This window comes from Schistocerca serialis, chromosome 6 (genome assembly GCF_023864345.2).
Source record: "Schistocerca serialis cubense isolate TAMUIC-IGC-003099 chromosome 6, iqSchSeri2.2, whole genome shotgun sequence".
In the NCBI taxonomy this organism is placed as follows: domain Eukaryota; kingdom Metazoa; phylum Arthropoda; class Insecta; order Orthoptera; family Acrididae; genus Schistocerca; species Schistocerca serialis.
The window spans coordinates 305398462-305413937 of NC_064643.1; the positions used below are offsets into that span (position 1 = coordinate 305398462).

The 15476-nt window shown below is 39.2% G+C and overlaps 1 protein-coding gene across 6 annotated transcripts in view; it reads left to right on the forward strand.

Annotated features, from left to right (window-relative positions):
• Nucleotides 1-893: 893 nt before the first annotated feature.
• The window catches only part of LOC126484514 (RNA-binding protein 39), a 79415-nt gene continuing 64832 nt past the window's right edge, over nucleotides 894-15476 (forward strand). For 5 of the 6 annotated variants that reach the window (XM_050108054.1, XM_050108056.1, XM_050108057.1 and 2 more), the window contains exons 1-2: nucleotides 894-1303; nucleotides 1455-1512. Coding sequence is in view for 1 of the 6 variants with exons in the window: in XM_050108055.1 (XP_049964012.1) it covers nucleotides 1459-1512 (54 nt within the window). In the remaining 5 variants the exon portion in view is untranslated. The remainder of the gene's footprint in view (nucleotides 1304-1454; nucleotides 1513-15476) is intronic. The other variant, XM_050108055.1, reaches the window with a different exon arrangement.

Here is a 15476-nt window from a genome sequence, read left to right on the forward strand (position 1 = left end):
TATCTGCTCAGACATTTTGTGCATAAACATTTGCGGTGAGAGATTTTGCATATGGGCGGGCGTTTAGAAATCACTGTGTATGGAAAGAAGAGGAACACTAGGCTGAACAAACGGCTAGCGCAGACATGTTTCGCGTGACGTATTTGGGATGATCTCCTGTCTACGCATTACGATTTGTCTCGGGAAGTGTATTAGCACCCATAGATTTAAGTAATTTTGCTCAGACCTCCAACGTCCATTCTTGCGCACATTTCGTTTCTGTGCAAAACTCCCGTAAATACGCACATGTTATGTGCGCAGATATTTGCGCAGCTTGGTTGTTGCGTGTGAAGCGGCCTTTTCGAAAAATTTTGAAACTGAATAAAAAGCTTGTTTTTCAGACATCTACGAACACAAGACAAACACCCATTAGTTCACTCTACAATTTCGTTCATGACCTGTACATGATCCAGTAAGCTACATTTATTCCTGGACATTCACAAAGTTGCGCAAATGAGTCTGATTGTGAGTTGCCAGAGAATCCGTCAACTAAAAGTTATGAATTCGATGCTGCCTAAGTTATAAACACTGAAACTTCCAAAAAATAGATGAATGATTGAGTTATCTAAGAATAAATCCTCTCTAAGTACAAGACTTGAATGACCGATTACGGACAGTTCATGAAAATACCTTTTATTCCCGACGTCTAACTTATGCGTTACGTTAACTTTATATTAATTTAACTCCGTTCGCATTACAGTAAACTTTCCACTACTCCCTCGCATAATAAAAATACACAAGACTATCACAAAAATGGGCATGGATTATCCGATATTTTTTTATCGCAGTCTCCCGATGTTTCTTTCGTGAGTCAACAGCAATTATTATTTCACGATTTATGCTAGTGAGTCTCGCGAATTGATAATTTTTAAGATTTTGTGAGTCGGCCATCGTTTCTTCATGTACTGCATTTTCATAGAACCTTGATACGCTACCATTTGGAAACGTGTTGCTCTTCCATTCTGCTCTGCAAACGAAGTGAAATTGATTTCGTAACACGGTGCTACGTAAATGAGTCTGTCTGTCGCTGAAGACTGTATCATAACCATTTGTAGCTCAGCACTTGGCTGTAACGGTAGATTTAGTTTTTCCTAAGTTTTGTAAAACAGTAAACATTCAGGGACGAAAGTACCATAGTAGTATAGGTGTTTCTCAGGCTGTGTAACTTCCAGCGCTGGTTGTAAATCGGACGACGGAAGCCATTGTTCTTTGGTTTAACTTTGCGTTTATGTACTTTTGAGTTCCTTGTGGATTTGTCCATCATGTAAGTATCAGAATTTAACGGCAACTGTTTGTAAATTCCTATAGCACACTTGCAAGAGAACTATGTTCGTATAGCTGATTTATTTGGTGAATTATGCGTGTAACTTTGTAGGCCATTTTGTTTGCTTATTGACGAATCTATATTTTTTCAGAAAAATGGCCGAAGATTTTGATGTAGAAGCAATGTTGGAAGCGCCGTATAAGAAAGGAGTAAGTCGTTAGTCCTTAAAACATGTAAATAAGTAATAAATAACGCATTTGAGACTCAGTGTTGTACATGACGGTGTCACATGAGTAACACTTTATAGCTGAGTTTTCTTGGTAAATTTGAGTGTGTGTATCATAGTGACGAGAAAATTTACAGGATATTTTTTAACGTAATTCATATTTATGTGAAAAATGCCTTATTCAAGGAACATGGAAAAGTATTGGTGCATGTCTGGTAAACAGTTGTGGAGTAGTTACTCGGGGGCATCAGAAGATTGTATTTAAGCCTGCTTTGGAAACATGAAGTTGAGAAAAACGAGTCCCAAAAAATTGAAATAGTAAACTATGAACTGTGATGTGCCGTTTCTTATGTGGGTGAATAACAGTCATTTTACCGTTTATTTTCGTGTGTAACAGAAAAGTCTTACTCATTGGCTCCTTTGCTTTTCCATGGTCTACCTCCTCAGATAATAATTTGGTGTTTAGCACTATATTTCCAGCTGCTGTGTATGGAAGTTCAAGATATTTCAGATCTGACATTCCTTTTTTTAAATGATACATGAGGCTGCCTCAAAATACCTGTAATGTGAAAGTCAGAAACGCCTACATCTCTGTAACTGCTTATTCAGCAACTGATGTGCAAGCAGTCTGACTCACTTAGATTAAACATTAAATTTATGACACTGTTAACATGACCTCTCAAAAATGATTTTTCCTGTCTGTAGAAGTCAGGTATTCGATTTGATATCGTTAATCTTTCTTTTGTTGAATGTAAATTGAATATCAGTAGTATACATTCTGTTAAATAATGTGTGGGAAACCTCTGGAGAGATGATAGAGGACTTAAAAAGAAGCTAATATGTACTTATCAGCACATCATTTTTTTATGTTCTTAGTCACTCAAGACACTCTATTTGCTTTTTAATTTTTTTCCCAGCATGGTTCTACAGATGGTTTTTCCTCTCTCTAACACTGTCTTCCTATGGCCAAATGAAATGCTCAGAATGTCTACCATTAGCTGTTAACACAAGCTGGGACTAGTGTAGCAGGGGATACAATCCGTCGGCTTTGGACAATGACGTTACAAGTCGCCAAACGAGAAGCGATTCTTCTTAGTGTTGTAGCTCCCTTCAGTAGCTGATAAGTGTTTTTTGGCTTAAAAAAAAAAAAAATCTCATGAGATAGAATAAACAGATCCACTTTATTAAGCAATCAGTAAAAAAACGAAACTGAAACATAACAGCAAAAGCGAAAATGGTAAACTGCTCTCTGGCGACTTGTGACGTCATTGTCCAAAGCCGACGGGTTGTATCCCCTGCTACACTAGACCCCACAAGCTTCTAAACACTGCATCATGTATTGTCTTCTTGCTCACATATTCCAGGTGTCTGATGTATTTGTAGAAATTGTTGGTAAATTCACTGGCAAAACATGTCAGCATTCACAGTAGGTCTTGAATACGCTATATCCTTTCAGTGCCATCAAAAATAAAAATTCAGTGGATTGAGATCAGGAGATGAAGTATGCCAAGAGAAACACTTTTGTAAAATTGTTCTCACTTGCAGAACAAAATGAAGTGGTGCCCCATTATGTGTGAACCACATGTTGTGATGTAAATGGAGTGGAACATTCTCCAGCAAAACATTTAAATCTTTATTAAAAATTCACTGTATGATGCCCAAGTCAGCTTTCCATGGAAAATGAAAGGTCCAGTTAATTGGTCTTCAATTATTCCAGTCGGTACATTAATACTAGACTATTACTGGCACCTTGTGTCCAAAACTGCAAAAGGATCTTCATCCACATATAACTGCACTCCATTCTTGCTAAGATTAATTAGATTTTTCTTCACCAGTGAATAGAATGGTCGACAGAAAGTGTTGGTGCTAAGTTCACATCTGCACTAACCAAATACAAAAAGCTTTTCAGAATTGAAAATCTGCTTTGATAAGACCTTGCACTATCTGAGAATGATATGGGTAAAGGAGTTCCTCTATTAAAATTTTCCATGTTACCATATGATTCACGTTTTAAGTTTCTATGATTTCTCTGATACTGCTGCCATTATTTTCCTTGATATAGTGAAGTACTGAATCCTTTGACTCAGGTGTTCTGACACTATTTATAAGTGCAGAGTGAAATGTTCTTTCTTCGAAAGAGCCTGTCTACACATGATGTTCATGTCATCTTGAGGTTGAAGCTCTTTTGTCTGTGTTTGCTTTAACAATACATATGTTTTGGGTGGGAGACTGCCGTTAGCAAAACACAATTTTGTTTTTTTGCGCCAGATATGTTTCACTGCAGTTGCAAAATCAGTGTTTTTTTTTTTTTTATTTTATGACTGTTAAACATCAGGAATGTTCTTTACTATTTAAATACATGTAAATATTAGTTTTGAAGTCATAATTACAGATTTTTGAAGAGTAGGGTTGAGGCCCCAGTTATGGCCACATTAAGGGCAATTTGAGATACATCACATTTTTAGTATAGGAAGAAAGTATAGAAATTACTTCAAAAAATCGTATCTATTGCTTCAAAGTCTACACATTACAACTATGTAAAAACAAATATTCTAAGTTATTTAACAAAAGCTGAAAAAATATTGAAAAATAAATGGCGCATTTCCCCAGTTTTGGCCATGTTAACCCTACCTATGGCCAGTTGTTTCCCCACTTATGGCCACTTCATATTATAATAAAACTATGGCTAAAATAATTGTCAATCCATGTGCCAGAAAGTAATTTGTGCTTTATATAAGTATATAAGACAACAGACAACAAACATACATCAAATAGCTAAAAGGTACAGAAACTGAATGAACAGAAAAAAATCATTAGGCAAAATATTGTTCCAGTAATTACTTAAATCAACTTCCACACAAGTTTATTTCTCACGAGTATCAATGGAACCAGGGAACTTTGTTTTTAATTAATGTCCTTCTTGCATCAAGACTGGATCTGGCAGTTTCCCTATAATATCTTCACTCGTTATAGTCGAAACATCATTTTCAATGTATTCGAAACAAGTTTTCTGAACATTAGAACTTTTTAGGCACTGAATTTCATGTTCAGAGTCAGAAAGCACTTTCAAAATTACAGATACATACTTAAAAATTGCAGGTCTTGTTCTTCTATTTCCTGTGAAATTAAATTTTACCAAAATAAAGTCCCCTACTTTCAAATTCTCACTCGAAGACAGTTTCACATTTTCTGGTATTTCATCTTCACCTCCTCCTACGTAGTCATCTAAACTGCTTCCACTGTCCGTCCATTCTTCTTCCTCGGAAGAACTTGTTGGCCTATCACTTAACTCTTGTCTGTTTCTTGTTTTCCCCTTTTTTTTACATGAGATAATGCCAAGTTCTGCTCTTTGGACTTTAACTCCTTTATAGCTTTTCTCTTCCTTTTTTCCTGCTCCTTCTCCTGCTTCTCTTTTTCCTTCAGTTCATGGTATTCCACCCACTTGTCACTAGTCACAACAGTGGGTGTATGTTCTTTCTTTCTCTTTGTGCCTCGTTGTTTGGGTTCTGGCCAAGTGATGACACTTTCAAAAACTGTTGCTAATGATTTTGGTGGTGTCACTTGGATACGCACTGAAGATGGACTATGGTTGGATGTTGGAGTACCTGAATTATGTGAAATGCTGTTGGGGGTTGTTGATATATCTGCAGGAATAAGACTGTTGGTGGGTGTTGCAGGAATATCTGAATTCTGTAAAATGCTACTGCGTGTTGAAGATATGTCAATATTACCAACATTTTGAATGGATGAAGGATTAAGTCTGTCTGTGTTTTGTGAAACATTCTCTGTTTGATTATCTTCAGAGGGAGGCACTATGCTATCTGTCAGAATGTCATTAGTGTTACCACTAGCACCATGCATTTCAACCTCATCAGCTATTTTTCTCCAGAACTTGAAAAGTAATAATGCTTCTTGATTTTCTTCCCACTCATGATTCCTTCTCTTGGTTGCTCTGAACTCATCTAGAAGGACAGGATCAATTTGCTTTTCTATTTATGAGAAATGTCTCTGAAGTTCCTCATTTGTCTGAACTGTGGTTGAGGCTGGTATACTACGAACAACTATCTTGCTGTAATCTACATTGTTCACATTAAATGGAAACAGACCAGTTGCCCTGAAACCAGCACAAATATTTGCCACCATTTTAGGTTATGTAATAATTTGTGACAGAACAGAAGGTACATCAGATTTTGAAATTTCAGTGCCATTATTTTCAAAACGCCGTTTCTGAACAATCTTCTTCCCCATTTTTTTCATAGGTCCAAAGACAGCTACATCTAATGGTTGCAAGGTGTGTGTAGAATTGGGATGGAGAGCAACTAGAATGATCTGATTTTCCCTACAATATCTGCTCAAATGAAGTGTCAAATGAGAGCAGTGCCCATCTAAAAATATTACTACAGGTCGGGGAATTTCAGCTTCTTTCAACAACGGATCAAATACATTTGTTATATACTCAAAAAAACTTTCACCTGTCATCCACCCATTTTCTGTTTTTCTATGTCCCAGTTTGGAGGAGCTGCTTTCACCAATGATGCTGGAATCCTTGCATATTTGAACAGTGTTAAGGGAGGGGCAAATTTTCCAGCAGCATTCACTGCAAACAATGTAGTAATGTTATCTTTGTCAGAGATACATGACTCATCATAAACATGATGGCCACGAGGACCTATGATTAATTCCCCTTTAGGAGCCAGAAAAAAAGAAGTTTCATCCATATTAAAAATTCTATTTGGGTCATTTAACACATCCATGTCATTTAAAGGGATGGATACTTCGTGAAACCAGTTTCTTATTTTCTCTTCTGTAACAGAACCTCTAGCTCTATTGACATATTCTGCATGTTTTTGTGACAGAACCTTGTGTCTCTTAAGAAATCCATAATACCACTTTTTTCCAGGTCGATTGTTAGTAAATGTAGCCTTACAACTTTCCATATCTGCACTCTCAATAAGTTTTTGCACAGATGCACAGTGATTTTCTTTAGTAACTGGAAATCCCATGCTAGAACAGTCCAAAACCCAGTCCACCAATTTTTTTTCAATTTGTTCTCCTAAGACAGAATGTGGACCACAGTGCCCTGTAGATTCTTTTGGAGATACACGAGAAATTTTGTTTCTTAATGTTGTCCTTGGAACTTTGTACAACTTGCTTGCAGTAGCAACCTTCATTCCCTCATCAATAGCCTTTAAAGCATCTTTAACTTTGATGGGAGAATACTGAAACTTCTTATTCTTTGGTTGACTCATTTTTCCTATAAATAATGCACAAAGATGGAGTTAAAGAATGTTGCATATTTGAATAGTGCCTATTGCATATTTTGTATCTTACAAGCATAGGTAAATTAGTATGATATGCCAAGACAATACTAACAATGAGGTATATATTGATATAAAAATACCAAAAATATTTTAATAAGCCTATTTAAATAAAATTAGCCTAGTGTAATGTAGGACAGAACACTAATATTGATGTTTTTGTATCAGTTTTTAGAAGTGGCCAAAACAGGATACATATATGTCTCCACTTACGGCCACATGCGTGGCCGTAACACGGAACCAGGGCTAAATATGGATCTGTTAATGGCTACATACTTTTGATAACATGTTTTTAGGCTGAGCGATATAAAACTTAAAAGAAATGAAACTTTAATGTCTTGTCTTACCTCTGAACAGATTAAGTTTCTTCTGATGTTTTATTTAAACATGTTAAATACAAAAAATCAGATCTTGTGTTGCTTAAAGAAAACTTCTGCAAAACCCAGCTTCTGCAACACTGATCATTTCACAAAATGGTGTCTCCAAACAAAAACAGACAAAAGAATGATTATGTATAGAAATGAATAGAGCATTTCACAAAGTTTATTATAATCTATAGTAGAACTGGCTGGTATTCCAGAGAAGCTTAAAAATTAACCTTTGACATCAAGGTGGCCATAAGTGGGGTAGTGGCCAAAACTAGAGCCTTCACCCTACATAAAATTATGTATTCATATCTTCTTACTGCATGGTGTGGCTTTCCTGCTGTATTAAGTTTTTACAGTGTCGGTTTTTCTTTACAATTTTGTATGTTATGTGCTCTTCAAAAATCTGTAATTACAATTTAGAATCCAATATTTACATGAAGTTAAAATCCTCTGGTGTATTAGACTGTGCCATATTTCCTCTAAAATGATGGACGACACTAGCGGACACTGGAAGAGGGGTCGAAACGTCGAACATTTTAGAGAAAATATGATGTAGCCTAGTAATCCAGAAGATTTTAACTTCAGTGACAACAGCCACAAAAGCCTGCAGGCTTATATAATATTTACATGTATTTAAACAATAAAGAACATCCTTATGTTTAACAGCCATAAAATAAAAAAACTGACTGATAATGCTGCTATTGCAGGGAAACAACTCTGGGACAAAACACAAAATTGTTTCGCTAAAGGCAGACCCCACCCAAAAACATATGTATTGTTCATGAATTCTTTGAAAGGGCTTATTATTCATTAAACATCTATTAGGAAATCTTTCAGCATACAAATGACCTGCTTCAGGCACATTGCAATATATCAGGTGCATGTCTGCCATGTGCTGAAGAAGAACATATTTTAGCCAAAAATGTACTGTGTACACTAGCACAATAAGAATGTACAGCTGAGCAGGCTTCATGTCTGTTGACTTGAAGTCGCACACAATATGTCGTCAGAGGCAACGTGTCACTCTCCAGCTGGGGTGGCTAACACACTCTTGTTTGGTGGCGCCCCTCTTGGGAATTGCTAATAACAATTCCTGATTTTTTTTTTTTTTTTTTGGGGGGGGGGGGGGGGCGGATTATTCCGTACACACTAAACCCCAGTCCAATAAGAACTGTAGAGTAAGTGTCTACTACTGATTGTATTCTCAATCCTAGGAGGATTTGTTTATTTACTAATACTATGACAACTAAGATAAATGTAAGAAGGCTTTGACATAATACATCCCAAAACAAATGTCATTTGAAAAGAAAAAGTGCCTTTAAAAACAAGCTCCAAATTTGAAAACACAAAGAAGTGTTCAAGATGATTATATGTATATATGAACCTTTTTGATTCTTCTCAAGTCATTTGGTTATGCCCGAGAGGTTTCCTACATAGATATTTAAAATCCTGTATAATGCTGTTAGTTCAGAGTGAGGTGATAATAAAACAGTCCAGATTAGAACAGTGTGTTGATGAATGTGAAGTGCTTCATGGATTTTGTTTCTTGAACTGTGTTTTGCATTATTAATCAGTGCCATCCCAACTAAGTTACCTTGAGCATCTAACTTGCGCTCCTGATTCTGAGCTGGGGAAGCAAAGACTTAGCCAGAAGTATTGTTGCTTCAGCAGGACTGCCTCATTATCACCACCTCAACAGGTTTCTTTTTTATTTAGGTTCAGGTGGGTTAATTTGGAACAGTTTTGATTTGAAATAATTACTAACTTAAATTTAAGAGTTATTTCGTAATTTTGAGACATAATTGGCCTGAAACACAAACCCTACTCATGGATCCATTAATCTCTGTACTCTAATTGACATCGTAGTAAGTCTATGTTTAGGTGACATTTTAGGTCAGGGGTAAATGGAAATAGCTTTCTGAATGTCGATGGAGTAACTGTAAACCAATACTGTTCTGTGATTTGAGAACATTTTCCTGAATGATTATTATAGAGTTTACAATTAAACCAACCAATACATACTGAGAATTCCAAAATGAGCAATTTGTGAAAGGAATTTATCAAATAACGTTAAAACTGAGGTAGGTAACACACTGTTGTCGGTACACATAAACATAATACAAACATAAAAACATATGACAAACTTTTTTCCCCATTTGGTTTTTACAAGGCCAAATTCTCACTTGTCGAGATGTTGTAGTCCAGCAGATAGATGACTCAGTGAGCACACTAAATGAATGTTGGGTCGCACAGCCAATTCCACCAGTCATAAGGTGACTTGGCTAGCATGCCGATAACAAATCAAAACAGGATTTTGACTGGGTAATTGGTGATTTGTGTGCCATTTTTGTATGTGAGGGATAAAAGCTGTATTGGACCCACTGATAAAAATGAGGCTCCTCCATCCAATATTTTGTTGAAGCAACACAGTGTCCCAGAACTGCTGTCACCCAAAGTTCGACTTGGAATTGCACCACCCGCATGTATGATCAATGCTGACAAATAAGTGCCATCTGCAGCAGTGTAGGCTAAATCAGTGTGTTGATTGTCTGCCTAGAGACACCCTATCCTGTGGCTTTCCCTTTTCAACAAGAGCTCTTAGCCCAGTTGGTCCACTGCTGAACCCAGACTTATCGCAGTTGCAGATAACAAGATTTTTCATTATCTTTGCGCCCAAACATTTCATACAAATTGTTCAGTTCATTGTGGAAGGGATAAACTGTAAAGGGATCTTTAGCATTCTTTTGGAACTTCTGAAGGGGTCGACAGAAGCGTCCGATCCCACGCGTCGGCTTTGACCCGTGACATAAGGATGTTGTCGTGTGTGACGTCATGACGGTGCGGTGTTTGGTTTGAGTGTGGCTGTCTCCAGTTCTGTTTTATCTTATTTTATTTACTTTTCTGATCTGTTCGTTCTATCTCGTGAGATTTTTTTAAATTTAAAAACGCTTATTACTTATTTTAATTATCTGTTTCCTCCAATTTCTGTTTTAGATTATTATATTTATCTTTCTGATCTGTTCGTTCTATCCCGTGAGATTTTTTTTTAAGACAAAAAACACTAATCAGCTACTGAAGCATCTTTATCTTCTATGGGTTGCTGGGGTTACGACCCCTGGGGAGGTGGGTGGGCATTCATGCATGGCTGTCTTCACTTACACATTGTAGCTACGCAAGGCATCTAAATTTGTTTATATTTAGTTTGCCCCCCCCCCCCCCCATCCCCCACCCAAAACACCCCATTTCCCGCGCTTGTCCCGTTAGTGTCATTAGGCTTCTTGTGGAAAGTGTGTGTGTTTGTTTTTGTTTCCGCCATATTTATGACGTCATGGGTCAAAGCAGACGGACGGGATTGGACGCTTCCGTATTTCATTCTGAAGTTGCTCTGGGTTCTTGAAAGAAATACAAGCATTGTTTTCATAAAGGCCTGATACCAATCATCGCTAGTATGTCAAAATTTAAATGGAGTTTTCAAGACTTAAGTTCCTCTTTGTCACATTAACACCCAATTTTGCACGAGTAATTAAATGGTAGCCCATCGTAGCATCAATAGGTGGAAGAGCAGCTTGAGGATACCCAGGGGCTAATTTATCCAGTAATACCTTCTGACCTAAAGAAGAAATTAGAATAAATTTATGCAAATCCTATACAAAAGGTCAGATTTAATTTCTATTTATTATTTAATTCTGAGCTCTCAGAAAAATGTAATTTCCATCCTTTAATTTAGTGGTGTATGATTGATTTTGAGACATTATAAACTGCTTTGGCTTCCCTAAGTGTCTACTTCATAACATCATGCACCGCCCTTGACACATCATCAACAGTGTAATGGCAGTCTGGATACTTAATAATATTAATCTTTGGCGTTGTACGAAACCTGCTATGGAATAACACTATCATGTTGTTTTGCAATTTCTACTCAATATCTATACCCATTTACCTTCCTTCGTAATTTTTAGTGGGAAAATATAAAAATGCAGTGGTTTTTATTTGTCTTGAAATTAAGTAATTTCATTATTATAATCTCATTTCAGAATGATAAAATAACTTAATAAAGCTAACTGTGATTAACTTACCAATAAATTGAGAAAAAAATACAATTTTCTTTCAACCAAAATCTGGATCTAACAAACTACTAAACATATCAACATAAAAAGCCCAACAATTAACCAATTTCAGCAATAAAAAAAGAGGGGAGTGATGTTGAAATAAAAAAATTATGGCTGAAAACAAATACATATAGTGTCTCTCCAGCAAGATATTACACCATCTGTTTCCAATTACCCATGGTTTACAAATACCCTATCTGATGATATGTGAGTATAGGTAAATGGGATGGCATTTGAGCCATTGCATTGGAGTTGGTATAGTAGAAGGCTCGATGAATCAGGAGGTAAAGTGGTGTTCGGGGCCTCACAGAAAATTTCTGAATTGTTACTAGGTCATTGAAAAAATTGTTTTTTTTTTTTTTTAAAGTTGCTCATTAGGATCAAGACAGTAAGCACTCAGCATTCTGATTGTAGCATTGTTGTCATAGTTTTCAGTCTGAAGACTGGTTTGATGCAGCTCTTGCCATACTAATGTCATGTGCAAGCCGTTTCATCTCTGCATAACTGCACAACCTACATCCATTTAAATGTGCATACTGTATTCAAGCAATGGTTTTCCTCTTTTGATACTTAGCCATCCTGACCCCCCCTCCCCTGCTTCCTCTCTCTCTCTCTCTCTCTCTCTCTCTCTCTCTCTCTCTCTCTCTCCCTCCCCCCCCCCCCTCCCCCACCCCTCCACCAACCTTCCTCCTCTCCCCGCCCCCACCCCTTCCCTCTCCCCCCCTCCTCCTTTCAAATTGACAATTCATTGATGTTTCAGCACGTGTCCTATCAACAGGTCCTTCTTTCAGTCAAGTTGTGGCATGAATTTCTCGTTCCCAATGTGATTCAGTACCTCATCATTAGCGATTCAATATACTTATCAAATTTTCAGCAGTCTTGTGTAGCACCACATTTCAAAAGCTTTGTTCTCTTCAGAAATGGTTAAAAATGTTCTGTAGCAAAGATACCATAAATACTTAATTTCTGACATCCAGTTTTGACAAACTTACTTTGTTGCTCTGGAACAAAACTCACCTACTACTTACAAAGTTTCATTTCCCAGTCAAGTTCCCTCAGCATTGTCCGATTTAATTCAACTACATCCCCTTGTTTTACCGTTGTTGATGTTCATCTTACCTTTTTTTTTTCAAGACACTATCCATTCCACTCAAGTGCCTTTCAAGTCCTTTGCAGTCAATGACAGAATTATAATGTAATCGGCAAACATTAAAGTTTTGGTATTCTTCAGATTTTCCATGCAATCTGTTGACTTCTGGATTTGTTGGGTATTCTGCCAGATATCAGTGTCATCCATGTACACTAGTTCAACAGTGTAACTCGTTATCTTCATCAGCGTTACTGGGGACTGCTTGTCAAGCGGAATGGGTCCAGTTTTTATACCTATAGCCTTCCCCCTCCATGGTTGGTTACAGGGGTTCATCTGCACTCCTTTCGCACTGGCAGCATCCTTAAGCATTCTGTTGTTAGTCCGGAGCACCATGTCGCATGCTGGCGCGCTGCCGACTGTCCGGTGCACCTGTCCATGTGGCAGCATTTCATTTTCAGCCTAGTGTGGTTCCAGGTGTTCCCTCTGTGGTCCACTCCCACTAGAAATAGTCTTAGATGCTCCCTTTTTGGTCCAGTGCATGCTGCCGTTTTCAGTACCTTATGGTTCTACATGTTACCTCTGTGGTCCAATTCCACTAAAAGCTTCATGGAATGTTCCATCTACGGTCCGATGCACCTGGTGCTCAGTCTGGGGTTTGTTCCTCATATCACTACACTCTCTTCTTCTTTTTTTGTGAAGTTCTGTTTCTTTCCTTTTGATAAGTACATCCATAAATGACAACTGGTCATTTTTTTTCCAGTTCCAAAGGGACCTTAATATGTGGGTGGCATGCATTAAGCCTTTTCCTGCCATGGGGCTAGATCACAAAGGTATCAGCCACGTACCTGAAGAAGCATGTGGGTTTGTATCTGTCTCTAATGCCACTTCTTTAAACCTCTTCATGAACACATTTTCAACCACTGAAGAGGTGGCTGCACAGTCTGTCTGCTCGTAAAATTGGCCCCATAGAGAAAATGAGTTTAGGTCAGTATATGCCTGAACAGGTTCAACAGAGCATCAACAAATTTTTGAGCAATCAGTTCCAATGAGTCTCTCAGTAGCACCCTTATGAACAGTGATACCACATCAAAAGTGACGTCCCCCTGCAGGTCCGGGGATTAGAATAGGCCTGAGATATTCCTACCTGTTGTAAGAGGTGACTGAAAGGAGTCTCTCTCATTTTGACATTTATGTGATGGACCTCTGTTGGGTTTGACCTCCATTTTTCCAAATTTTCCCAAACAGCAAGCCAATTGGGGAAGGACGCCTTACATGGTGCATCGTGTCCATAATGTGCTGAGACCTCTCGCATCCTTCGTTGATGTGGATCTGCACTTTCGCCTATTCTCCAGCTATTGGGCGGAGTCACCCTCCTGGGTGCCCCCTGACCACACAGGGATTGCTCTGCTGATGCTGCACCGTTAACTCCCCACATATGCCAAGGAGTAGATGCCCCCCCTGTGGCATCGGGACTCCTGGCACTGGCCATCCTGCCTGGAGGCCTTTGCAGCAGCTGGGTGTGGCACCCATGGGGAAGGCCCCTGGTTGGAGTGGGTGGCATCAGGGCAGATGACGCGCGATGAAGTATGCCACATCACCACTTGCTGGTGATCACACACCAGCAGTCTCTAAGCATTCCAGGTCTCAGTGCAATGCAAGGAAGTACGACCCTAAATCATTCCCCTCCCTGGCCACACCATGGGAGGAACACCAGGCTAAGGATGGCAGTGAACCTTATTCGCCTGGTACCTCATATGTACGGAGCTGATGGGGACTCCTCTGTTTCAATGAAGCCTCAGATTTTTGTTGAGCGTTTAGAGGACAAGTTTGGGGAGATGAGGGCTTGTCCAAAATGCGGTCGGCGATAGTCTTGATAAAAACCGCATCCTCTGCCCATTCACGAGCATTATTAGCATGTAACATGCTGGGGGATGTTTCCATTACCATCGCGCCTCATAAGAGCTTAAATATGGTCCAGGGTATTATATTCCACAGCGACCTTCTTTTGCAGTCTGATGATGAGCTGCGCGCCAACTTAGAGCGCCGAGGTGTCCATTTCATCCGATGCGTCCATAGGGGTCCAAGGGATAATCGGGTTGCCATCGGTGACTTCATCTTGGCTTTAGAGGTTGACACATTGCCCAAGAAAGTCAAGGTGATGGTCTACCGCTGTGATGTCAAGCCATATGTCTCTCCCCCGATGCGGTGCTTTAAGTGCTGGATGTTCGGCCATATGTAATCCCACTGTACTTCCTGCATCACATGTTGAGATTGTGGACGTCCTTCGCATCCCAATACTCCACGTGCCCCACCTCCCATATGTGTCAACTGCAGAGAGCATCATTCCCCTTGCTCGCCAGACAGCAGGATTTTACAGTAAGAAAGAAAAATCATGGAATATAAGATTCCGGACCAACTGACCTACACTGAGGCTAAGAGGAAGTTTGAGCATCTCCATCTTGTGGCTGTGACCTCCTCTTACGCCACCACTACGAGAACAGTTGTAGCCTCATCAGTTCCACGAATTCCAGTCGGCTCTCAGAGCTGGAAGACTACACCTGACCCCTTGATGGTGGGAGGCATTTCCATCCCTGTTGCTCCTGCACCACCTACTTCGGGAGCAACACCCCCCAACCATCGGGGACGTCTGTCCCCACTTCTAATCCGGAGAAGCGTAAGTCTCGACAGACCCTCAGACATAATGGATATAGACTGCTCAGGCAATAAGTCGGTGGTAGCAGTTGACCCTGAGGCGTAGAGTGCCTCATTGAATGTTCCATGCCTTCCCAGTCTCACGATGACGTCATCATCTAGGGGAATTGCGGTGGGTTTTTCCACCACTTGACTGAGCTACGGCAGTTGTTAAGCTTTACACCTGCTTTCTGTGTTGCCCTCCAGGAAACCTGGTTCCCAGCAATGCGGACCCATGCCCTTCGTGGCTACAGGGGATATTACAAGAACCATAGTGAATATAATAGTGTGTCAGGTGGAGTTTGCGTCTATGTCCTGATCTCGGTATGTAGAGAACCTGTGCCCCTTCAAACTCCTCTTGAAGCTGTGGC